Genomic DNA, 26491 nt, shown 5'->3' with positions numbered 1-26491 from the left:
CACTGCCACCTAGCGGCAGAAATATGAATACACCCTGCTGCTCCTCTCTGTGCCCCCGGCCAGCTGTCACACACACACACACACACACCCGCCCCCTCTCCTCTACCACCCTGCCCCCCTCCCGGTACTATGGCGTCCAGCGAGGAGGACGGTGCGGTTGAGGAGAAGGAAAACAACAACAAGAAGAGAACGAAGAGCGCCCTCGCTACCGCATGGCTGACCTTCTACAACATCGCCATGACCGCCGGGTACGTGCGTTATCCCCCCCCACCCACCGGCCCCCCTGCGTATGAAAAAGCCCCAGAAGTTCCAGTGATCCGCTCCCCGGGACACTGTGGGCGCATGTTGCTGTTTTTAGGACAGACCAAACGGTCCCTTCAGCTTGCTCGATCAACAGCGGCTCGTAAGGAGAACTTTATGGAACAATTTTAATTTTATTCATAGAAATGAAAGGAGCGCGCGCCGCCTGAGTGCTCGTGCGTTGGCGAAATGAATGAATCGTTGTTTTGGTTAAAGCGGCACGCTCGGGCTGCAGCCGTGTCCAAATAGGGCTGCGCGCGCGTCAGCGTCAGGGCGCACGCGGCGCGTCCCACTGTGGCCGCGATAAGTTTAGCCCGAGCGCGATGGCACCGGAGATCCGGTCTGGGACACCGAAATGCTCAATGTGCAGTTAAAAAAAATAAAAAAAAATAAAAATATATAACATAAATGTGTGATTAGTTACATGAACGGTCCAGATGGGATTTAAAAACACGTCAATCGGTCGGTACGGTGGATGAAGTACTGTACGTAACGTATACAAAATGAAATAATCAAACCATAAATGCACGATCAGATGAGTAAAACGCAAAAAAAGAAATTCAGTACGGGACAGTACAAGCGTATTGAGGGTTTGACACGTGACCCCACATACAGGTCAAGCGTTTATATTGTACAAAGTATTATATTCCGTATACATTGACAACGATACTGTTGTAGCACATGAATGAATGAATGAGTCATCTGGCAGTCTGATAGTATGAGTACATTAGTATTAGAGCCCTCAATGCAGCAATGTGACAAAGTGACTGTTATACTGTTAAATATTGTTAGCATATTTAAAGTGTAAAAGCTGGATTTCACTGTGGCTGCTGTCTGCTTTGCAAAGAACTGCATCTGATTTCCACAGCGGTGAGGATTCAAAATGCCAGCTGATGAATCTAAATAAATAGTTTAGGAAAAGCTTTTATGCAACTATTGTGTTTTCAAAGACACAAAGAAATACAATTGGTATTGTAAGGAAGGACTGAGAGTGAAGGTTTTGTTTAAAGTGTAGGAGTCTGGTTTTGATTTTTTCATTTATTGAGACTGAAGCAGAAAACTTGCTTGTCACAAAACACGGAGAAGATGCAGTATGCTTCAGGTTTTGGTTTCAAATAATTGAGCATTTCCCACGTTGGAAGAGGATTTTAATGTTCTTTGACATTCTCATTGATCAATACAGGGACACAGGACACTGTGGAGTCCCACAACTTTCCTTGTTATGTTTGATTTAACCTTCATTTCACTGAATGAGTCATTTTGTGAACTAATTTTCATTCCCAAACGGAACACACTTCACACAATCAAACTCCACAGAGAGCCTCTTTTGCAAAGAGTCATCAAAGGTGTGATCTCTCTCTGTTTGTGTTGTTTCTGCAGGTGGCTGGTCTTGGCCTTGGCGATGATGCGCTTCTACATCCACAAAGGCACACACAAGGGTCTGTACAGAAGCATAGCGAGAACCCTCAAGTTCTTCCAGACCTTTGCGTTGGTTGAGGTAAGAATGCGAGCGGGATCACACTGGAATTTAAAAAAAAAAAAAGATTTAAAAAAGCAGACGGGAGGAGTAACTGACGTTGATGTGTCTCGTCCTCCAGGTGGGACACTGTGCTTTAGGTACGTGGGGACTTTGTTCATGACGTTCACAAACTCACATTTTCCAGCCGACGTCTCTGCAGCCGTGAACTCTGGCTTTTCTCTGCAGGGATCGTGAGGACTTCTGTGATTGTCACCGGGGTGCAGGTGTGTTCGCGCATCTTCATGGTTTGGTTCATCACCAACAGCATCAGACAGGTGAGGAGTATTTTTTTTTTTTTTTTTATGAAGAGTAGCATCAATTAGATTTTTGTTTTCTTTACTCTCTGTGATACGGATGTGCACAGGAATTAATATGTAATAAAATACAGTGTACATAATAAGAGTCAAATGCTTTTAGGGCAAAACTAATAAAAACAAGCCTTCTTTATGTCTCTATTTAATGCATTTAATGTAAAAAGAGAAGCGAGAACCCCTTGCTTTCTTACAGTTTTATTTCTTTTGTACTGAAAACAACCGCTTCCACGTATTTGCGTTTGCTCGCCTCCTTTCGAGTTGCTCCCTCTTCCTCTCTGCCTACTTGCCTGTGTCCTTTTTTCAAATGAAGATCCAGAATGAAGAAAGCGTAATCCTATTCCTGGTTGTGTGGACGGTGACGGAGATCACCAGATATTCCTACTACACATTCAACCTGCTGCACCACCTGCCGTACTTCGTCAAATGGGCCAGGTGGAGAAATATCCCCAATGTGTCGGTCGTTGTTGTTCAAACCGGCTTTACATCAGGGAGTAGTTCAGCTGTGTGTGTGTGTGTGTGTGTGTGTGTGGTTTGCCCCTCGAAGTGTGAACTAACTGCTAACGTTGTGCCCTGACATCACTGGGGATCCAGTACAGACGTCACAGGAGTGAGAAGTCAGGTGACGTGGGAGGCGAAGGCCTCATTCCTCAGAGCGAGAGTGACATCATCAGGCCTCCGAGCGCGCGTGACGCCCGTCAAAACAGACACCGCGACGTCCACCGGGAGAACGCGAACCCCCTAACCCCCCCCCCCCTCCTCCTCCACCCTTCACGGCTTTCTTTAAAGCACGCCGGAGACGCCAGCCCCCCCCCCCCCCCCTCCCCCTCCCAAAGCCTCCCTTCCCGGCTCATGTTCAGCTGCTCGTGCTTTTGAGACCATCTGTTTTGGTCATGGAATGTTCGCCACGACGTTTCTCTCGCACACCCGCCGAAAGACGCCCCCCACCACCCCCCCCCCCCCCTCCACCGCGCTGCAGGGAGAGGGTGCGAGAGGGCATCATATCTCTAGGTTATAAACTCAACTGCCTGTGCACCGTGGTCATCCAGTGTGCGTGTCACCTGAAATCAATCAATCGGTGTTAACCCGGGTTTCAGGTCAGATCAGCACACATCTGAGCACGTGACTCAACATCCAGCGACCTGCGTCTGTTTTCGGGTATGTGACCTCGTCCGTCTCGTCCCCCTCTCGCCCCCCCCAGGTACAACTTCTTCATCGTCTTGTACCCCTTGGGAGTAGCCGGAGAACTGCTGACCATCTACGGCGCCCTGCCGTTCGTCCGCAGATCTGGAATGTACTCCATGAGGCTCCCCAACAAGTACAACGTGTCCTTCGACTACTACTACTGCCTCATCGTCGTCATGTTGTCCTACATCCCACGTAAGGAGCATTTCAGGCCACACCGTGGGACACATGAGGGGTTCAGCTGCGATGCATCTTCTGCTTCGTGAGACTTTAGAGCGAGCTACGAAAAGGCCCAAAAGGCCTCCGACCTCCAGATAGGTTCTGTTAAGTCCAAAAGACTTCATCATCACATGATGGAAATTGATTGTTTTGTTGTGATGTAAAGCAGAAGATATATATAACTGATGTTGAAATACTACCTTTTTATTGAGAATTGATTCCGGTGTGATCGGGTTCTTTTAGTGAGCGTTGTTCTTATTCGTATTCACCGCTTTGGTTTATTTTTTGCCCAGTGTTTCCTCAGCTCTTCTTCCACATGCTCCGGCAGAGGAGGAGGGTGCTTCACGGCGAGGTCATAGTGGAAAAGGACGACTAGGCGGCCCGATGCCTCCACCGCTCACCTGCCCCCCGCTCCAGCTCCACCTCGCACCTTCAGCACCACCCACCCGGTAGCGGTCTGACCCGAGGCAGATCCCCCAAGTCTTCACGGGATCATCTCAATGGTGATATTAGAAAACATGTTTACAGTCCCAGTGTTAGACCGAGGGAGCAGGGGAGGAAGATTGAAGGTTGCGTCTCCTCCCGTCCCCGCTGTCGACCCAATTGGCGCTTTTATTCGTTTTTTTTTCTTTTCATTTTTTTTAAAAAGAGGTTTTATACAGAAGTAGCGTGGCTGTAAAAGAAAAACAAGGTTGAAAAAGAGAAAGTTTAATCATACCTCAACAATAAATCTACATCTAGACAATATGCTGCTGCTTTTGTGTACGTTTGTAAATGATACAATGTGAAATGAGCGGTTAACAGTAAGCATATTTCTTAAAGATAATTTATTGACATAATGTGTTTTCAGCTTAACACTTTTTTTCCTGCATTCTTCCATGTTGCTTTGACGTTCACGAGGTCAAGTGAACATCTTAAACCTTGATAGAAAGTGTGTGTGTTGGGAGGGGGGGTGGGGGCGTAGTGGGGGCGTAGTGGGGGTTCCCTCCAACAAAAGGTGCTGTTTTGAGATCATCTCATTCTTCTGTGCAGCTGAAGGAGACTGTGAAGGAGTTTGTTGACTGAAGCAGCAGCAAACAGGACGTGGAAGGATTGAGAGGAAATGTTGCATAGTCCATGGTTACTGAAGAATCACTTGTCTATAAGATGGGTCCGTGAGGAGAAAAACAGTTAAAAAAAAAGTCACAAAAATCTCTAGAAAAATTATATTTCAAGAGTAAAGGAATACAAATGTGAAAATTACTTTTTTTGTGCAAAAATCAATAAAACTCAAAATATACTCTAAAAATACTGTGGAGAGTTTTGTGATGACCTTCACACTCCTGCAGACGGGTGAGCCACGCGGTACCAGGTGTGTTCATCGGGATTCCGCATAACAATGTGGAAATAACAACAGATGCAAACATTTTCTGTGTTTTCACGTGTTTATTTGTGAGTGTTTCCTTCATTCGTAGTGTGGTTTAAACTCAAGTGTTTTTCTTCACAGGAAACAGTACCTGAGTGCAGAAAATGGCACATTTTATATTCGTAGAAAAAAAATCCACAGATTGATATTCATAAACTGATGTAGTTCTGTAATAGTGAAAAATAAATCTCATAACAACATACTGTATCATACGTAGAGTATAAAATTGTAAACGTGCTGCCTTGAACTAAAACTCAAGCTGATTGTGACTTTTTTCTGCATTAATGTGTAAATATTTCATTTGTTTCTACTCATATAAAGAAAATGATAGATAAACATTCACGAGGTTAGATAACAGCATATCAGCAACATTTTGCACCATTTTATTTTAAGACAATTAGTTAAGAAAAGCACTACGGTAAGTCCACTCGGCTCCATAGAATTCATCATTTACGACAAAACTCGCATAATGAAATATACATTCGGATATTCAGTTGCACGTGGAGTACAGTTGTATAAAATGTATTTCAAAATGTATTACCAGGCAAATATGAATATATATCTATATACATATATAAATGAATTGGTGATTCGGTAGTTAGAAAAATAAAAGCCCTCCCTCTGTGATTGCCCTGCTGTATTGCACTTGCTGGTAATGTTGGACTGGTTTCACTTGAAATGAGGAAGGCGGGGGGGGGGGTCTAGCTGGTCACTGCAAGCTCGGTTCCTCTGGACATCGCTACGATCCAAGCAGCCTCGCTGCAACAAAAAGAGAAAGGAAAAAAAAAACAGACATTAGGACGTGTGGGAGGAATGCGACACGCATGGGATGAAAAGGAAGACTCGAGCGGAGGACGTACTGGTCTCCATTTCCTTCTCACAGATGTAGCTTATTTGATCTTCACAGAAGAAATCATTCCACAGCCCTCCGTGGACGAGTCCCGCGCAGTCTTCCCCCATCTCGTGGCCGTGGCCCCAGTCGTCCGGCTGACCGGGCTTCCACTTCCTGCAGGAGAACGAGAGGGGGCGATCACGCGCTGCGTCCAAAGCGTTCAAAGGAGGAGCATAAACTTAAGTAAACCCTACTGCTTGTTATTATTACCTCACAGGGGGGGGGGGGGGATTTTTATAGCACCTACTCTCATTCAGGATAAGATATTCCACATGAACAATTAATACTGACGTGAAAGCCGGTTCGCTGCCGTCCAGCCAACGCCAGACGTTCTCCTCCTCCTTGTCGGTCAGACCCATCCAGAAGTATCCCCTCCCTACGGTCTGCTGCTTCAGCCATGTCTGAGATCACAGAGGAGAGAGGGGGGGGGGGTAAGTTACCTCACTTATGACGACCTTCCCTATCAGGGACGCGTGGATTTTAGCGCTCGAGACAACACTCGTGATCAGTCACCAGCTCCTCCAAGTCGTTGATGGCCAACAGCGAGGCAGCCGTGGATTTACAGCTGGTCTGTGCGTCGTCAAAGCTCCGCATGTCTTTGGAGAAGAAGTAGCAGTTGTCTTTGTAGTTGACCCAATCCACGGGGCATCCTGTAAAACAGTCAAATCCACCGTATTAGATTAAAAAAACATCAACATAAAAAAAAAAAAAAACCTACAACAGCATGTTCGATGTGGAAGTCTGATTTTAGGGACATTATTTCTGAAAAAAACGTGGACAATATGAAAAATGTAAACCTGCGACTACAGTTGCCATCCAGCAGTGAATAATATTCCCTTTTGGTCACCTGTTTCCCAGGTGTTAGTTGTCCAGGTGTAAGGAATGTACAGCTAGTGATGAGACCTAAAGGCCTACCTGGGGCCCAAAGTGAGGGAGCCGCCGCTTCATCCTGCAGAGACACAGGAACAACATCAAGCACTGGAGCCTGGATGGGGAGCCCGGGTTGTCCCGGTGATCCCGCTGGCCCCGGCGCCCCCATCGGTCCCGGCAGTCCCCTCGGCCCCTGCTCGCCAGCTGACCCCATTGCGCCTCTGATCCCCGGTGGGCCCTGTGCCCCCTGAGGCCCAGGCTGCCCGTCTCTTCCGGGCAGACCGGCAGTGCCGGGCTCTCCTTTGGCCCCGGAGGGTCCGGCCCTTCCCCCCGATCCTCGGGAGCCCTTCGATCCGGGGCCACCGGGCAGGCCAGGAATTCCTTTTAACCCCGGCAGACCCGGTGCTCCAGGGAAACCCTGCTCTCCTCTGGGGCCCCGTATCCCCGGACCACCCTTCTCCCCTTTCTCTCCCTTCTGGCCCGGCCCACCAGATGGTCCCTGGGGTCCCTTGTCCCCTCTTGGTCCTCTTGGACCAGGGGGACCTGAAAAATAAGATTTACTGTAAGCAAGTGAAACAAACTTTTTAGTATTTTTTGACCCAAAGAATGGTCACACACATGCTTTTTTTTGAATGGATTGATATCATAGCTGCAGCTAGTCGCTGGTTAGCTGATATTTATAGACTGGCACATAATATATTGATTCTTTTACCCATAAAACAAACATCTCACTAGTACAACTCTCTGCAGCCATACACCCCTCACCCTGTAAAATGGTAAAGTTGGTTATTAGCTGCGAGTGCTTGGTGTCCACCAGCTTCATCTCCTCCATGACAATGGAGAGGCTGGTGACCTCCTTGTCCACACGTGCGGCCAGCTCCTCCTGCTGGGACCTCAGGCTCCCTGCGTCTGTCCTCATGTCCGTCACACTGCCGTTCAGGTTCACCAAGAAATCAGAGTGACGCCCGACGGTCTCGGAACAAGTGCGCAGGTCGTTCAGGTTGAGGTTGATGGCGCCCAGGAGCTGCGTGGTGAAGCTGATGTTGCCGGTGACCCGGTCCACGCTCTGCTCCAAACCGTCCAGCCGCGCCTCCAGCCGCTCAAACCTGACAGATGTGAGGTTGTCGAAGTCCCTCTGCCCGTCCAGGATCTCCCTCAGCCTCTGGTCCTGGGCATCCGCCAGGCTGCTGGTGTTCTGGAGCTGGTTGGCCACAAAGGCGAGCTGCGACCCCACCTCCTCCAGGCTGTCGTTGTTGGCCTTTGCGAGGGTTGAGGCGTTGCTGGCCATGACCTGCAGGTTCTCCACCTTGCTGCGGAGCCACTCGGCGTCGGACCGCGTCTGTCGGGCCGTCTGCTCCAGGCCCTGGAAGTCGTTGCGCATCTTCTGGATGGCCTGCGTGGTGTCGTCCACCGAGCGCTGCAGGACGGCGATGAGGCCTCTCTGCTGGGCCTGCGTGAAGTTGAGGCTGCTGATGCTGAGCAGCGCCCGGTCCTGAAGTTTCACCTGCTGCTGGAGTTCTTTTTGCAGCCAGGCCGTCTCCTGCTGCAGACCGCCGACCATGGCGCCGTAAGACTGCAGGGTGCCGTTTACCGCGTGCAGGCCGGCCGTGTTGCTTTCCAGGAGTCCCCGAACGGAGCCCTGGCTGTTCTGGATGTCTGAGTCGGTGGTCTGCAGCTGAGTCAGCTTAACCTGATCTCGGTGGATGCGTTCCTCCACCGCAGACAGCTGCCTCTGGAGAGCCCAGATGTTGCTCTTGAAAGCCTGGATCTCTGTGGTGGTATTCTCCGACTTCTCCCCCGCTCGATCATCTGAAGGCGGAGATTCGTGCAGTAAATTGCAAGAAAAATGTTTTCAGCCTCTCACTTTAGCGTCTACGCAAGGTACTCAGACACTTACCGAGCTTTTTCAAATCTGTCTCCACAGCAATTATCTTCCCTCCGTAGTTTGCGATACCTTCGGACACGTTGTCAACCCTTTGCACGACTGGAAAACGGTAAAGAAAAACAGGAGAGCACAGGTAGGACAAAGGTTAGTGTCGAAGCCTCATCACAGTCTCAAGGCTTTATTGAGAGACCAGAGTTGCCTGCAACCACAGACATCGTATATGAAAGGGATCAGAGAGGAAGCCACTGACTAAAAGAGATGCGTCTACGCGTCTCGTAGGCATGTAATAATGCTGGGCTCGATTAATGTAATCTCTTGGCTTAGGCCAGACTTCTGCCTTCTTTTTCAGACAGAGAAAAAGAAGGCAGGGCGAAAGAGACAGAAGGAGGCCGGAAGAAACGTTGATTGAGCCGGGATGGAGTAGGTGGTCAATGATAGACACCGAGGACGGAGGTGCATGGGGGGGGGGGGCATTGGCGAGGGCCGCGGGGGACAGGAAGTGACCCGGGGGGGGGGGGGGGGGGGGGTTGTTGGAGGGGGGTCTTCAGTAAAAAAGGTGGATCAAAGACAGCACAGAGCAGACAGACGCTGTGGCATGGGAGGCTCTTCACGCCCCCACAGGCGACACCAGCGTTCATTTCCTCTGGAATGCGTCTGGGATTCCAGGGAGTCGGCCCACTTCAACCAGCAGCCTCGCCGGGGGGGACACGTCCTCCAACTGGGAGCTGCGTGGACTCCTCTGCTGGGAAGCTGCATCCCCAATGTCTGCCACCCCCCAAACAGTTTGTTTGCAGTTTTAAATAGCAGAGCTGATCTGCTGATCTGGTTCAAATCCCTCCATCCCTCCAAATAGGGACACAGGTAAAGCCTGTTATTCGCGGCCTGATTAATGGTTTTTAAATATTACAGTTCAATCATTCATATCCCATGTGAATTACACCTTAAGCAAAACCTGGACATTCATTTCTTTTATTGCTGGGAGTGAGATGAGAAGATTGATACAACCCTCATCTGTTCCTGCTGAGGATTTAGCTCCCACCAGCCTCTGGTTAGCTTAGCTTAGCTTAGCATTTTTCTGTTGGGACGACTTTCCTTTTTTTGAGATGTTTGGGAAACGGCAAAAAGGAAGGTGAATGTTGAACCAAAATTGTCAAAGCAGTTTTATTGTTCCATTTGTGTTTTTGCATTTTGAGGTCCAAGAAACACACTTTTAAGTTTTTTCAACTAACAAATAAAAATTATTTTTAATTAGGAGAGAAAACGGTCAGCTGGACAGGAACCTTTGCAGAGCACAAAAGACACTTGGTGCACTGCTGCGGAGGAAGACTCATTGCATCCCACCGTGGCCATAAAACACAGGTCAAGTTGCAAAAGACTTGACAGAGGAAAGCATTATTTCTTTGTGTTGTTGCCAAAGAATTAGCCTTTTTTTGTATGCAGCTATTTCCAGCTCTTGCATGAGTGGTTCCTAAAACCGTCTTTAGCTTCCCAGTGTATATGAAGTCATAAATAGTACAAACGTGGTATGCGTGGACTGAAGTGACCGACCGGTGTAACGGGACCACATGCAGGAAACAACAAATGTGTCTCCCAGGGAGGTCCGGCCCGTTTACATCTGGCTTCACTTTGGTGATAAAAATCATTCAAGTGTTAAACTGTGAAATGCAAAAGCATAGCGTTGCAGAATCACAATTAGTCCCAAAGAAACAAATGGACTCTGCAAAGTTACTGACACAGCAACCAAAGCTTTTTAACACGAGCCTCCATAAGTTAGTTGTAACACCACATCAAGAACCCTCCAGAGTCCAGAGAATGACCGAATAATTGGCTTTTGGGGCCAAGACAGCTGGCAGCAGGAGAGAAGACAAGAGGTCACTGAGCGGGACGCTAGCCTGGACGTCTCTGTGGGTCAGCGAGTGAGGACAGAGGGACGCACACACATTGGGTCTCACTACGTAGCCATCTGGAGCCGGGAGAAGGTTCAGCGGTGAGCCGCGGACGTTCCCCTGACGGAGCGGCGCTTCAAGTGCCAGTAAAAAAAAAAAAAACACAATTTCGGCGGGTTTCTGCTGAAGTTGCGCCGAGTTCACTCGCCGCTCATCTGGGATCAATTAGGCCCCCCCCCCCCCGCGCATGAAAACACGCACCCTGGAACAAGAGGGACCGCCTGAGCTCAGAGAGCGAGGGGACGTTGTTGTTAATGCGCTCAATCGCAACACCGCCGAAACGACGTAAACTTTAACGAGAAAGAAAAATAAAGGAGGAGTCAGGCGGCAGTCCCATGTTGGAGTGTTTAGCTCAATTATAGCAGAAATATTCAGAAGAATGTTTCCCAATCAGGAAGAAAATGTGAACACGGCAACAAGGACGCGGAGCCGCGCGGAGCCTGAAGACCGGGGGGAGTGAGCGTTGGTAAAATAAACCAATTCAAGGTTTTTACGGGGTGGAGACAAAGAGAAGGGTCTGTTCACGCACATTACTACGAAAGATGCATTCCTTCGTTTGGAAGATCTGCTCGGCCACATACAAGTCAGATTCAAGGACTAGTCAAGTCAAACATTCAGTTAATTAATGAGTCTTGCAAGACAGTGGGGGCTAGCTGACCCCCCTCAGCTTCCAGTCGTTGTGCTAAGCTAAGCTAAGCTAAGCTAAACAGCTGCTGTCTGTAGCTTCACATCCAAGAGACATGTTTGGGTGAACTGGCCCTTTATTTTGCTGACGCTGACGCTTTTTCCTCACAGGTGCAGTGGCCCCCCCTGCTCATGTTTTCCATTACCGATCCATCGCCTTTTCCATAACGACAAAGCAACAAAAAACACTCATGTGTCACGCAGGACGATGACCTCTCTCTCACACACACACACACACACACACACACACACACAAAAAGAAAACACACCCCTTCTAAAACAGCAAAACGCTGCTCGGCAGGACGAAGATAAACCAAATGATACGTTCTGACTGTGTGTCATCTGGTAAATTACACCCGTCAGGTGGCGGTGGCGGAGGCGGAGGAAGGAGCAGCGCGGGGTGGAGCGCGTACCTTTGTACCCGAGCACAGCGACGGCGATGGTGAGCAGAGTGCACAGCACGTAGAGCAGAGCTATGGAGGTCTTCAGCGCCCATTCCTTCTTGCACTTAGTGCACTGGGTGCCCTCCTGGATCCCTGCGAGGAAAAAAAAGACCACATGAGTAAAAAAAAAAAAAACGACCTTTTTGTTGTTGTCCAGGACCCCCACATCTGGACAAACAACCGTGGACTACATTAAAGAGTCCGAGCAGTTCCCCCGGGGGGGGGGGGGGGCTGGGTGGTGAAGGGGCAAGGGACACAAAAAACAACCCCCCCCGCCCACTGATTTGTTTACACTCGGCGACATGCTTGTCTCCCTGAAGTCGGCATAAGCTCCTCTTTTCCACACGGCGTCTCCTCCCTGAGCACAAAGTCTCAGACTCAGTGGGGATTTTTGCACCCGACGGTGAATCGTGTCCCGCGAACATCTGTGTGAAGCCTTTTTAATCCTCCTCTTGCAGCTTCAGCAGAATTATGGGACGACTTTCATGACAGATCCGCAGCGCCGACGAGAACACAGCTGCGTTTCATTTTCTCTTCGCGAAGTGTGTGTGTGTGTGTGTTTGCCATGCCAAGGAATTGGTATTGGCATAATTTAACGTGGCAGCACAAAGGTCGCACTGCACGTGATCACCAGTTCAATGCACATAGGTAATACTTCAGTGAATTGAAATCCACGATCGGCTCCTCGGGGCCTCGATGGGAGTTGAGATGACTTCACAGAACCGATTATGAATCATCATTGATGCAGATGCCGTACGGTGACACATGGTGTCACCATTAAGCGTCCTGTTAGGACGACCACCAGCTCCAGAGGAAAACATCTGTCTCCCTGGCGGCTAAATCCGGATAGTTGCTTACCTCAGGTAGTGCGTGTTGTGTTTTTAGACCTTTTTCACATGCGATTGGTACAGGGACGGAGTGAAAGGTAATCGGGTGAGTGAGTGCTTTGAGATCACACGGGCTCATCTGATATTGAGTGTTTTTCACAAACGGCTTCAATGAAATGCTTCCGCGGTTTTGACCCTTTGCCAAAAACAGGCCCGATGACACAGCCGCCCCCTCGAGCCAGAAAACTGTCTTTCGTTGCTTTGTTGGTCCCAAGCTGCCTTGAAGAATGTGTAAATAAATCTGAGAGCGTGACATCTTCAACACAAACTAAATCAACGATTCAGACTTTTCTTTTTTTTATCTTATCGAAGCAAGAAACGTGTGAGAACAAACACAAGGTTTACAGGAGATGTGGAGAGAAAAATGCTAAGTCAGGGGGAAATTGTGCTTTCTGCTTGTAGTATATTGTAGCACACACCTGAGGGGGGACCTAAGCTTTCAGAACCCCGAAAACACGGCTAATGGCCTGAATTGTACACGTGCATTATCTACTGTCACTGTAGCTAAAGACGCTCACACAGCGGTGCACCAGGGCTTCGCAAAGTCTTCCCCTCGCCAACCTGTTTAACCGTAAGCAGAGAAGTGCACCCTGGGAATACGGCCTCCCTTTCGGGATCATTCATAACCGCTGACATGTTTGAAGGTTTGAAAGCCGCGCGTGTTTCCAACAACAGAACGGGCACCTCAGTTCGCAGCAATCGAACCTCTGACGTTCACCGAGATGAGAGCGAAACGCTTAGTGAGGGTACACGCTGTCACACGGGGGCGGAGGCTTTTCCTCCCCGCTGCACGTTGACGGACGGCCCTCCGAGCTCTGCTTCATCAGCAGGAGCAGCTGGAACCTCTTCAGACTTGTTGATCCCTCCTCTTTGTGTCTTTATACTATTTCACAATGTTTTATATATATATATATATATCTTACTTGTTTGTATCATGTACAAACTAAGAATTTCCTCCTTAAAGACAAATAGTAATAAACCCCTCCACTGTTTACATGACAAGCGGCCGAATGGACGTCTTTCACACCGTGTCAGATACCTGTCACACTAACAGGGCCCAGATGCACGAATGCCAACGCTGAAATATCCTGAGGTCTGCAGCACATGAACCTCAGGCTACACGTGGAGTCGTGGGGATGAAGTTAAAAGCTTCTTCCATGACACGCTTTGGAATGAAATGATTCAAAAAACGAGGAAGTGGAGGACTTGGAGCAGACTGTGGACAACACGAGTCAACACGGACCTCCTTGTTCTGCAGAGACTCGGCTTCCTTTGGTCCGGCTGCTCGTCATTAAATCGGACTCCCGACCGACCGACCGCAACCGCGGACGCACCCTCGGTCCAGGATGCTCGGGGCCGCGAGGCGACAGCGACTTTTTTTTTTACTGCTCATGGCGAAGAGAGTTCACCATAACGTCTCATTCATGTGAAAAATAAAAATATGCCTATATTAAATTGTACGCAAGTGCAGTACCTGTGTTTATCCTCATTACATCTCACAGACAGTGAATGCCAGGGTTGAAGGTGGGTTGGTTCCATTTTATTTTCTTTATAATCAGTCATCTGTCCTTCATTACTCAAACACAAAGATGTTTTCCTTTTACAAGATCTCTGAACCACTGTGATCTATAAGCCAAGAGGTTTCACAGTGAGGAGGGAGACGGGGGCTCCGGTTAGTAATGACTCAATGAGTCATGCCCCGCTCAGCTTACCCATTGGCATCATGAGGTGTGTGTGTGTATGTGTGTGTGTGTGCGTGTACTGCATGGCTTTCAGTAGATCATAAATTACTGACTTTGAAAAACAACTCAAAATATAAATAACATCTTAAAATGTAATGGTCTCTTGCTGTCTCTAACACTTTTGCGTAAGTTTTAGCCCAAAAAGGACGAATTTGATTTGTAAAATACAAAAACTCTGGAAGGACTGAACAAAAAGGTGAACATACAACTGCAGATGACATCACAAACACGAGGCGAACGCGATCCACGGCCAATGCACAAAGGTCCTAATCACTACGCCCCAAAAGAACACACTTCCCGATGCCCACTGAGCTCACTTCCAGGCCGTTCCGGCCAATGACGCCATCGGAGCCAGTGCGGCGTTGGGGCCAGAGGGTTTGTGGGTTCATGCGATGGCTTTGGGGGCCCTGCAGGAAACCGACACCGTGTCTCCATGTGTGGCCCGATTCGAGCGCCATCTCTTTTATTGCATGTGATGGAAACCATACGCCTCCATCACATGAGACGAGTGTGGGGAGGAGAAAGGTGGGGGGGGGGGGGGGGGCGATGGGGGAGCATGGGGGGGCAGGAAGGACAAGGCCAGCAGCGGATGACTCGCGAGAAGAGGGTTAAAAAAAAACAACTAAAATGTGAGAAAATATGAGGGGAGGGAGGGAGGCATGATTCAAAGATCTGAGAGGTTGAGAAAGAGCAGCGACGGATTCACCATCGAAATATCGCACCGTCCACGGCGAGCCCAGAACCTCTCAGGGATTTTGACACGGGCCAGATCCCCCCCCCCCCACCCCCCTCAAAAAAAATATATAATGCAGAGAAAAAATAAAAAGAGAAGACTGAGCCTTGTGAGGCGTCCAAAAAAGAGAGATTGTCAAATGATGAGGTAAAAAACAGATAGCAGCATCCAGCAGCTTCTCCCGGCTCCAACTGTCTGCCGCCTCGCTGAGCAGGGGGAGGTGAGGGGGGGGGGCAGAATATAATTCATTTTCCCAACTCCATTAGTCGGATCTGCTTTAATCCAGTGACAGGTTTACGAGGTCCCATTGGACGCGTGTCACAAAACGAACGAGGCTACGAGTTGAAAACTCACGGTTTGTTTTTTTGTTGACACAAAGTTTTGTATTTAGGCTTCCTGAGCACATAAACACCTCCACCAGCCCCCCCCCACCTACAAGATGGATGGACGCAGCAGACGTCTATGTCCTTCACAGCTGTGAAAGCCATTTCATCTATTCGTTTTATAGAAACGTTGATTATTTCAGCCTAAATGGCAAATTAAGGAGGCATCAAGGTGTTATGTTAAAGATCACAGAGGTTTTGGTGTGAGGGGGGGGGGGGGGTTGCTTCCAAAGAGCCAAATCCTCAAAGAAAAATAAAACGCAGTTTTGCTTGGTTTCGACTCTTCGTTTTTTTGTTTGCTTTCTTGAACAGAAAGAATCTCCGTCGGTGTTCCGACCAAACTTCCCCCTCCTCGCGATACCACAACGGCGCCTCACCAGCTGACTGCCGAGGTGGAGAATAAAAAGTGCTGAGGAAGATTTTCGCCATCCCCGGAGGCCTTTCGCAGCGATCGCCGTGGTAACACAAACAGGTCGTCTTTCCAGAAAACACCATCGACGAAGGCGCAGGGAAACGGACTGACTAAAGCCCGGGGATTTTGGGGCCCAATGGAGCGACTTAGGTTTTAGTTAGTTTTAGTTACAAAGCAAAACATCGCAGCTTAAGCACCTCAAGTCGTTGCCGCACTCTAGGAAGAGCGTGTGTGTTTCTGTGTGAGTGTGTGTGTGTGTGTGTGGCCCATCGCATCGGCATCCAGGACTCGACAGTCCGCCTACGCTCGGGCTCCGAGGGAAACGCGACACCGTCAGCTAAAGGAAGAAGTGAGTTCAAAGCGACGGACGCCGGGGAGCAGGACAGGAAAAACAAAAGGAGCGATTCATCCACACGAAGAGCCTGGGATTCAATGGCTGTTTGTCTTCGGTCAGCTGCCCAAAAAGTGCGGCGCTGAATTTGAATGGTTTTCCCTTTCGAACAACATTTGCGACGCAAGAAAAGGCCGAGAAGCTGCAAAATCTCCTTCAGTCGCTGTTTTTCGACATCAAAGTGGAGTCTCGGGCCGCATCTGGGTTTGTCTCCGAAACCTCCCCCCCCCCCCCCACCCGCTGGGTGCTTCAGGTGCCAGTTGAAATGTGGAAACCACCACAGGGACTCCCAGTGCCGACCTACACGCCACTGGCAAGCACTTCAAAGAAAAGCAAACAACAAATATCACCGGTCGGAGAAAACCAGAAATAAAACAAATAACAGGACATTTTCCCACCAATGAGCAGCTGAAACAATAAACCTCAAAAAGGGATCTGAAGTGTAACCTTTTCTTTTTTTCTTGCTTTGGTAAACAGCATCCTGGTTGTGGTATTTTTGGGGGTCATCCTCAAGATATATAGGGGAAAATTCGAGAGTGAGGAAAATTGCCTAAGGATGCAGTACCAATGATGGCCACCAGTCCTGTTCCAGGAAAGCCCCCACGAAAAACCCCACTTTCAGCTCAAGAACATGCCGTTTGTGGTTTGTTTTTTATTGGACGAAACAAACAATAAGGAGGAAAACAGGATCCAGATGTTTGGTCTCCTCTTTGCAATGTTCTTTAAAACATCCAAACCTGAACAACAGCCAGTTGTAGTTCAACTCAACGTCCGACTTCGTGTCCCACGTAAAACAGAGCTTAAGCAGTTCCTGTTCTGGAAGGCTTTAAGCAGCTCTGCAGGTTTGTGGGGATATTCAAAAAAGAAAAGAAAAAAAAAACCTCTGGGAAAACGTGAATGGAACAGTTCTTCTAGAGGCCTGGTCCACATCAGCCAAACTCATCACCACATTGGCCACATCCGCCACCGACTCGGCCACATGGACGAAGCCATGTGGCCGAGTCGGGGTCCTCCCCGAAAAAAAACCCCACGCTTCTGCTCCAACAGTTCTGCCATTTCCCCCCCCCCACTCCTACGACCTGCCGGCTTCCGCCCCCCCCCGCTGTGGATTGTGGGTAACGACTTCACGGGTCATCGCCCGGAGGAAGGCCCGCTCCGCGAGTTCCAGGTCGTCAACGAGTGAGGTGCGGCGCGTGGTGAGTGTTTGCATTAAATTGGTTTCTTAGTTGTTTTACCTTCAGAATGGTTTTGTTTACCAATCAAGTGGAAACCATTGTAAAAGACTGCGGGAAGTTACCACACTTTTAACCGTCTTTACTGAGAGAACCGCTCACAAAACTCAGCAAACTCACCAACTCATTTTTATTTCCTGGGTGGCTGCATTATTTCATACAGTGTCTGTAAAAGGTATTTGATAGAAATTGAAAGTAGGGCAGGCTGTTTGGAACCAAAATACACACGAGGTAATGAGGTGGAAACTTGCGGTGATCTCTTGTGTGAACTGCTCAACGCCATAATTCAAATTCAAGGCCGCGAGCAAACCGCACGCAGGCCGTCCAATTACCAAATTATTCACTTTTCCCTCGATGTCAGCAAAACGAAATACAAAAAAAAAAGAGAAGGCGTTGTTGACAGGGACGGGACGTGGCATCATCCCGGCGGCTCCCTCCTGGGTGGCCCCCGGGGCGCCACATCTGCAGGGTGTGTGTGTGTGGGGGGGGGGGGGGGGGGGGGGCGTGGCCTGTCGGACCTGAGCGACAGCCAGCCGTCTCCTTCCCGCCCGCCCCGGGGTCGGGGGAAGAAAGGAGGAAAAGGCCGACCGCCACGGTGCGCTTGGACTCCAGGCGTGAGGGTGGAGGATGGCGCGCTCCACCCGCCTCCCAGACGTCACACGGCAGCGGTTTGTTTAGGGTGATCAAGGAGACGTGCTGAGATGGGACGGAAAGGCTCTGGGCTGCACGGCGTCATATATATATATATATATACGAGAAGCAAAGAGGTTACTTTAAAAAAACTGCAAAGCACAGAGCGATGAAAAAAGAACTGTCACAATATTTCCTTGAGCTTCTGTAACGTGCGCTTGAGAAGGCTGCTACGCAAACTGCATGCACGGGAAAGTATAATGCATCATTCAATCAACACTCGTGGACCTATTTCATTTATAAAATACAAATACCTACAAGTGTATTTAAAGAAATCTTTATATAAAACCACACGTGCATAAAAGTTGCTCATATTCTTTTTTCCACTTGACACTTTAACTTAGTAGGTCCTTTCTGAACATGCGCTCGCATGCATGATGAATACCGAACATTTGGAGCCACTAAACACAATCAACGTGAACTCTGCTTCCTCAGAGTCGCTTTAACTCAAAGCAGAGAAATACGCCGTATCGTATTGCTGTTGCTAATCAAACGTGCGTGCGCGACAAGAACCGTGGGGCACCGGAGAATGACTTCAGTGACTCCCCTCCGCCTGCAAAGCCTTAAACACACACACACACACACACACGGAAAATGTGCTAGTCTTCATGAGTTTTGGAGCAGCTCTTCTCGCGCTTCGACTCCTCCAACGTGAACCAGGAAGCCGAAGGTTGATCTTGGCAACGTCCGCCATCGCTTTTTTTTTTTTTTTTGGCCCAACTTTCATTAACGTTGTTGGACTGCGAAACAACAGATCGGGGCGGTTTTATTGCTCATGCTGAAAGCGGTGGAGTAAGAATCCCCAAATTAGTTGTTAAAGTGCGCGTGTGTGTTCCACCGCTGGAGGTGTTGGAGAACTTTCCGTGTCCGCGGACACGAGAGACCCACAAAAGTTGGAAGTTTGTGTTACAAAAGTGTGACGTGTGTTACCTTAAGGCTGAGCACACACACACACACACACACACACACACTGGAAGGAATACTGATGTAACATCTGATGTAGAACCGCGATTCCTGCACAACAAAGAACTGCAGCTCGCCAAAATCGAACACGAGTCCTTTGTTGGGAGGATGACGACCTTTGCTGATGATTCTTTTATTTATTTACTGAATCAATGAATCAGACCCCTTTGCTGGAACAAGCCCTTAAAGGTTGCTAAAGAGAGGCCTCGCTGAACTGCAGAAAACCCTCCCCAGACATCTGCGTGTGGGTCACGTCGAGGACACCAGGCGGTTGTTATGGTGCGTGTGTGGGGTGTGGAGGGGGATGGGGGGGGGGGGGGGGCTCTGCTGCTTTTCCTCACTCAGTAAAAAGGTGAGTCAGAAAAAGTCACGGACACTCGACGCGCCAGAGTGAAAATAGCAGCTCGCCAGCAGATGGAAAAACAATAAAACATTTTTAAAAAAACATCTCTCGATCAACTCTTCACGTGCAGCGCGTGCAGTGATGGTTTCATCCAGCCGGATGAAGGCGTAACAGAGAGAGGGAGGGGTGGGGGGGGGGGTGGTGGTGGAACCGAACGCAAGTGGTGGTCCACTTATTTCACACATCAAGCGAACAAAGAAACTGTTCTAAAGTTTGAGAAACGGACTTGAGTGGCATTTGGGATTGGATTTGAATACAAAGACATAGTGTTAATTTGCACTATTCATCATCGATGAGTACCGTGAAAATACTAACAAGGAAAAACTGAAACGACGTGGTATATTTAGTGTGCGTTTACACAAACTCAAATACGAGTAGAGTAAGAATGTTCTTCACGTTCAGACCCTTTTGTGGGGTTGAAAGGAGTGAAATAAAACAAGAGATAAGAGCCCGTCTAAATGTCTGAAAGCGTGAGCGATGACCTCTGAAAAACTGCAGCACTGAACTAATGATTTTTTTAATTGTGTGTGTGTGAGTGTGCATATGCTCCCGTGTCATAAAGGTGTGCGGTTTGTAGTTCGGATAAACATCTCCAGCCGGCTCGGCTCCCTTTGAGACTCCGTCCTCCTTTTCTTTATCTCGACCGTCATCTCCCTTCACACTCGTCCCCTTATCTCCTCACGGAGCGCCCCCGAACCCATCCATCCACTTCCTGCTCGGCCTCCTCCACCTTGCCCCGCTTCCTTTTCACTCCCCTCCCCATCTCCAGGGATGAAATACACCCCCCCACCCTCCCCCGCCTCCCCCCTTCCCCTCCCCGCCTCCCCTTGGCCTTTTAGCTCATTCAGCATTTGGTCTTATCTCTCCTGGCGTGTGTGAGATTCTGGCCCAAACACCAGGTACGAGGACATCCCTGGTCTGCACATCATCTTTTTGTTTACGCGCCGGAGGCTTCGCTTTTAACAGCCGGTTCCCAAAAAAAAAAAAAAAAAACTCCCTTCCCAGAGAGACGAAGACGGACTGACACGTGAGACTGAGACGTGGCAGCCGGACTCCGTGAGGCACTGGCTAATATTTTATCGTTTGGAAAAATACACATATGCATAAAGAGCATATTTGTGGTTGAAAAATATTTAAAATTACTTTACGGCCCTGAACTCACTTTAAATCGTTTGAAAACATAAGCCAACGAGAAATATTTATATTTAAGCAGGTGGCTTTTTTCTCACTTACGTCTATTCTCTTGCGGGACTCTCCCCGTAAGAGAAAACGTCCAACGTTAGCAGCAAGGAGATTAACCATCCATCATAACCTGTAAAAGCTTCTCCTGTTTAACAAAGAATAAAAGGATCACAACCCGCCGGTGTGGAGGAACTGAGGGGCGGACTTTTGATGAAACCCCAACGCAGCTCTGTAAAAGAAAGAGAAGAAAAGCCAAGAGACCACAGCGAAGTGCATAAAAGTCCTCATCAGACATTCGGCCAAACCCACAAGCAGGGACCCGGATGGCCGGGTGCATTAAATGCATTAAATGCGTCAAATGCGTCGGGGTCCGAGCAGAGGTGGACAGCAGCACGCCGACCGGGGACAGACGAGGTGGCGGATGAGATGTGAAGCGGCGCTCTCTCTCCGCCAGAGAAAACTCACCGGACCGAACCAAGGCCCCACGGGAGGGGAGGGGGGGGGACGCTGACACAGCTGCTTCCAGGCAGAGACACCCCCCCCCCCCCCCCCCCCCTCCATCCCACCCCGACCCCGCGATGCCACGCTCGGGCTCCAGGAATGTTCCCGGGGCCTCGCTGCAGAAAACCATAACAAGTGCAGGAAATAGATTTGTACACTCCGGGTTCCACGCCAGGCCGCAAACCCCCCCCCCGAGGTCTCTCCTGCAAAAAGAAGCGGGACCCCCCCCCCCCCCATCGAGACGTCGGTGCGGATCCCAGGAGGACCTTCTGCATGGAGCAGTCAAGCCTCCATTATTTAACTCCTCTCTCCGGCATGAATGCACTGACACTCACATAAAACATGGTGACACCTAACTGTAAACTCTGTGAATTGTAAAAAGAAAAGAAAAATGCACTGACAGTTATTTATTGCCAGTATGTGGGGGTTCGGGGGGGAATTACGTCTGTGGAGAACATGGAGGACTCCAACGTGCTCTTTGTTGCACCGACTTTGCCTCCATCTGCCTCGTTGTGTCGGAGGTTGCATTTATCTTGGGTTTCTCTTCTCAAACTCCCTTCTCAACGTCGTTCCGCATTCAAATTTCGTAGTGGGACGCCGCTTGGATTGTTCGGTCTGTGGCCGCCGCAGCGACGGCGTAATGAAGGCCCTGCTCCGGGTCGCGGCGTTCCACCTGCTGGCCGGTTCGCGATCCGAGCGAAAAACAAACGATTAAGATGAAAAGTTTGCTTGACTTTCAGAAAGAAAACACACGTCTTGGTCTTTGTAGGACAATCATCCTACTGTACATAGCGTACAGTACAGTGTATACACACTAATTACCCTGGTTAAGAGAACCCTATCAACCTCCCAGACATCGCTGATAGCCTTCTGAGAGCATACCTGCTGTGCATTTAGAAAGTAGAGTTATACACAAAATACTCAACACGAAATGACTTTTAAAATCAGGTCCGCTGACAAACCAAATTATTTAGATCAGTTCGATGTGAATACGCAACACACAGCTGAGAACTATCATGGATTTTCCCGGGAAACACAACTCCGGGTGTGTCGGTGTCGTTGGAGAAGGAGAGACGGCGGGTTTGAGAGATGAAAGCAGCTCACAGGGAGCCGGACGGGTTTCTGCCAAAAGCTCGGCCTTCGTATGACAACTCCCTGCTGAAGAACAAAGCACCGTGGAAGCCATTCCGGCCTGGCTTCAACTTTCGGCAGGAGAGCGGTGGTATTACCAGAAGGGTTCACTCAGCGACGGTGCTGATGTGTGTGTGTGTGTGTGTGTGTGTGTGTGTGTGTGTTGTGCAATTCCATTTGTGTATGAAAGAGTGGAAAAATGTGTGTAGTTGAGTAAATATAGATATGTAAGCATGCCTTCTGGCTGACGCTGTGTAGGATAGAGAATCAGAAACAGTTCACTGTGTGTGTGTGTGTGTGTGTGTACTCAAAGCGGACACGTTACCTTGCGTACACTAAGTGATACTTGTGTGTGTCTTAGAGGCTTGAAAACTTAATTGGACAGATAATTGAACACAGCGAACGTTACGTTTATTTGATATTCTCACTGTGGGGGACTTCGTCACATCGCGACAAGTCAAACGCCATCGGCCTCCGGGTGGGTGAAATGCAGTGAATGAAAGCGGAGCCCGAGGCGAGGAGAGAGCTGCTGGTTCCTCTCGAGTCCTGTGATCACAGCGGCTCGATTGCGCAACAGAACTTCCCTGGGAGTCGGGCCCCTGCGAGCAGCTGCCCCGTCCCTCGGAGGGAGTTCAGCGGCCCCCGCCCCCCCCCCCCCCTTCCTACTCCTCCAGAAGTCAAGAGTTCATTTGAATAAAGTTAAAAGTGCGAGCGGGATTTGGATCCGGGCCCACGCGGCCCTCTAATCGCATCCAGGAGCGGGACTCGAAACACAAACAGGACGCTTCTCCTCGGGTGACTCGGGGAAAAAAAGAGAGAGTTTGAGTTCCCCCCCCCGCCCCCCCAGAGACACCGGGGCTGCTGATGCCAGATCAACGTCGAACCCGCAGCGGAGCGACGGGGCGCCGACGATGTGTTTGAGTGTGTGTGTGTGTGTGCGTGACACGGCGTTTGCCCTTTAGCTGCCAGTGTTCTCTGTCTCTCCATCCGAAAGCACGATGGCAAACACACGCCTCACGAAACTGTGATGGATCATGGAAATAACAACGTAAACTGTGATGTACATAGACGAAAAAAGGGGAAGAACCGAATGGACCATTAAGGGGGGGGTGAGAGGCCACAGATGCATTTTTCAATGGCTCTTGCAGGTTTTTTTTATACCTAAATTACAAAAAGACATACTTTTGGGGTTGACAGGAAGTATTGTTAGGATCTGTTTGTTGTGGGCAGAAAATAACAACCTGGGCACAGTGGGGTTTGTGGGGGCTTTTTCTAGAAAAGACATGCTGCGGGTTTCATTGTATTGGAGGGATAGATGTCATTTTAAATGGTTCTTGTCGTGTCCGGTTCGCTGCGACGGGAAGAAAGAAAAACGTCGAAAGAATGTGGTCCGACTTTAACGTGCTTTAAACACTAACCACCACGAGGTCTGGCGCTGCACGGCGATGTAAGCCGACCACAATGATCCCGTGAGCACAAGTGTTTGAGTGAATCCATTAAAGTGGATGAAAAAGGGGGGGGAAGAGGGTTTCTGAAACGTTGGTTCTGTGGTGAGGTTAAAACCTCACAGACCCTCAGTTCAACCCAACTTCAAGGACTGTTGGGGCTGGCTGTCCGTCATGTCATGAAAGATTAGGGCTTTTTGTGTAGAAAAGAGTAAAAAAAACACTATTGCGGCTTTAATTCCTAAAGTTGCATCTGAAAACCGTGAAATGTTTCATGATGAACGCTCTGGATGTGTCGGCTTTTGTCTCTTCCACCTCCAGAAAAAAAAAGGACTCTTCACTCACCGAACCGCTTGTATCCGAAAGACTGCACTTCCTCCTCGTCCGCAAAGTCGTCTGTGTGACATAATCAGAGACAGGACACAGGTGGGTCACATGATGCACACTGCTCCAGGCACACGCTTTAGGTGGAGCATCGTGTGTGTGTGTGTGTGTCTGTGTGTGTGTGTGTGGAGACAGTAGGTCCAGAGACCTGTAAAAGCCACAGGCAGCGGTTTCTCTGAGTTGTTGACAGTAAACCCCTAATTACACTGTGCCGCACCACACTGGAGGCTGCAGCGGGGAGAACATCACTGGTAATGGTAAACAGATGGGGCCGAGGGGGGGGCGCAGGCTGGAGCTGCAGTGTGTGTTTGTTGGTGGGGGGGGGGGGGGGTCAGAGGGGGTTAAAGTGGTATTTCACCTCAGTTTCCCCCGCTGAAATGAGTATTTTACACCGTTTGTTGCTCTTAAGAGGTGAAGTTACGTTAATTAAGCTGTAAGCCATCAAGTTCATCATCAAGTCAGGTCATCACCACCAGTTATATTCTTCTCAATAAAGTGTTTCTTGTCGTTCTTGCATCGCGAATCCAAAAAAGTAAAAGAACGCATGGCCTGGTCTTTCAACGGGATGCGACTATGTGGTGTGAGAGCAAACCAATCAGAGTGATTTAAAAACGTTCTTGTGCCGCAGTACCGTAATGTCATCCAGATGTGAATCACGCATCACAAAAGAAATGCGCCTGCGAAGAGTGCAGTCTGTGCACATCTGGATAAGGCACGCTTAAATGTCCAGTGCGCGTGCATGGAACGTACCTTTCATGGCGCTTTCTAAATCGTCGAGGGTTGTAGAAGAGATGAGGACCCCTGTCACTTTCTGCGCATCTCAGCATCCAGAGCAACGGGTGCAAAACTTGTTCCACAACACACACACACACACACACACACACACACCGACGAGAGGAATAATGCGACTAGAAGAATGTCTGCATGTCTTTCGCTTAAAATCCCATCGCCTCTGTCCTCCGGCTCGCTTCGTTTCAGGGGAGTTTCAGCAGGAGTGAATTGATGTTTCCAGAAACCCGGAGGAGGAAGACGTGCATTACTTTTTACTACGAGTGTAAAGTTACAAAGAAAGCCAAGAGCCACTTCCGGTGTGGTTTTCAAAATATGTGTTTTTTTGTGTTTTTGTTTTTGTTGGGTAAAACATTGAATTAAAAGGATTTTTTTCTTTCAAAACATTTTAATTCAAATTAAATTTAGAATGTTTTGCTTGTATCTGGATGCCTTTAAGCACACACACTTTAAGGAGTGATGTGATATCTTAAATTTACTGTGTAACTGCAAGTTTAGTAAAAGTTTAGAAAAAGATTAGCCATTGATCACTAAATTCAAAGCTCCCTATTGTAAACTTTGTTAAAAAAACAATAAAAAACAAAACTTTTATTTGTACAGAAAACACAAGCATTGAAAGTGATTAGCATTAGCTAACGTTAGCTAAATTAATGCTCTATATGCTGTGCTCTCCTGGGGGACTGCTGGCCGCTTAGCAACTACTCCCAGCCAACACATGGTCTTAAACCCAAGATAATCTTCATAATAACACATTGTGTTTTAAGTTAAGAACAAACTACCCACGTTGACCGTGATGAACAGAATGGTCGTGTCTGTACGTATGTACTGATACCTGACACACACCTCAGCAGAAACACACACCATTGGGCCTCTGATAGCAGGCCCCAAGCATATTTAAAAAAAACCCAAATACAATTACTCAGTAACGTGCCATAAATAAACGTGTTTCTGTAGTCTGTCCGGAACATTTTGTCGCTTTAGCTCTTTCACGTGACTCTTATTTTGAAAGCCGTGCCCGATTTCCGGTGCGCTCGCGCGCTCCATTATCATCACCTTCCTTTTGCTCTCTGCCTTCGTCTTTTTTCGTTCTCTTTCTGGTGTCCCAGCAGTGTCTCTGTCCCCGTCGCCCCCCCGCTAAGCGGCCCGCTGTAGGGTCGGAGGAGGTGCGGACGAAGCTCGTGCGGCGTCGCAGTGATCCAGCCGGATGTGAGATTAAGTTACTTGGGGGGGGGGGGGGGGGGGGTTGATGGTTATCACCTCCCCGGGTTAAAATCTGGTACCCATTAAAGATCATTTCAAAGGTTTTGAGGAGGTCGAGCGACACTGAAGCGGCGACGTTTCAGTGCGGTCGCTGTTTGTTTTTACATTTTCACGTCTCGTTTCCTTTTGAGGGTGAAAAATCACTTTGATATTCACAGGATATTCCTCCAGGGCCATTTGGCCTCTTTGTGGTCTCATATGTTAGCCATGTGGTTTGGGGTATTTTATTTCGATTTATCGCCACACATTCCAAGTAATGTACCGCCATATTTTCAAGACATATTCCATTACAGTTATATTATTC

At 48.8% G+C, this 26491-nt stretch overlaps 2 protein-coding genes across 2 annotated transcripts; one reads left to right on the top strand and one right to left on the bottom strand.

Moving 5' to 3' along the window:
• Nucleotides 1-89: 89 nt before the first annotated feature.
• hacd1 (3-hydroxyacyl-CoA dehydratase 1) lies at nucleotides 90-4281 on the top strand. Its single transcript, XM_037456359.2, has 7 exons — nucleotides 90-248; nucleotides 1681-1798; nucleotides 1899-1917; nucleotides 2006-2094; nucleotides 2444-2565; nucleotides 3332-3510; nucleotides 3828-4281. The coding sequence occupies exons 1-7, from the start codon at nucleotides 130-132 to the stop codon at nucleotides 3908-3910; spliced, it is 729 nt and encodes a 242-aa protein (XP_037312256.1). The 5' UTR covers nucleotides 90-129; the 3' UTR covers nucleotides 3911-4281.
• Nucleotides 4282-4477: 196 nt separating this feature from the next.
• Nucleotides 4478-25194, bottom strand: LOC119198823 (collectin-12-like). Its single transcript, XM_037456357.2, has 10 exons — nucleotides 24889-25194; nucleotides 24100-24150; nucleotides 11630-11752; nucleotides 8599-8685; nucleotides 7467-8510; nucleotides 6747-7244; nucleotides 6345-6481; nucleotides 6123-6232; nucleotides 5800-5945; nucleotides 4478-5698 (listed from the first exon to the last, which is right to left on the bottom strand). Exons 1-10 carry the CDS (start codon nucleotides 24893-24895, stop codon nucleotides 5679-5681), a joined length of 2223 nt encoding a protein of 740 aa, XP_037312254.2. The 5' UTR covers nucleotides 24896-25194; the 3' UTR covers nucleotides 4478-5678.
• Nucleotides 25195-26491: the final 1297 nt, after the last annotated feature.

Source organism: Pungitius pungitius, chromosome 19 (assembly GCF_949316345.1).
Source record: "Pungitius pungitius chromosome 19, fPunPun2.1, whole genome shotgun sequence".
In the NCBI taxonomy this organism is placed as follows: Eukaryota; Metazoa; Chordata; class Actinopteri; order Perciformes; family Gasterosteidae; genus Pungitius; species Pungitius pungitius.
Note: the sequence above shows the minus strand (reverse complement) of the source record. Positions and strands in the feature narration are given on the sequence as shown.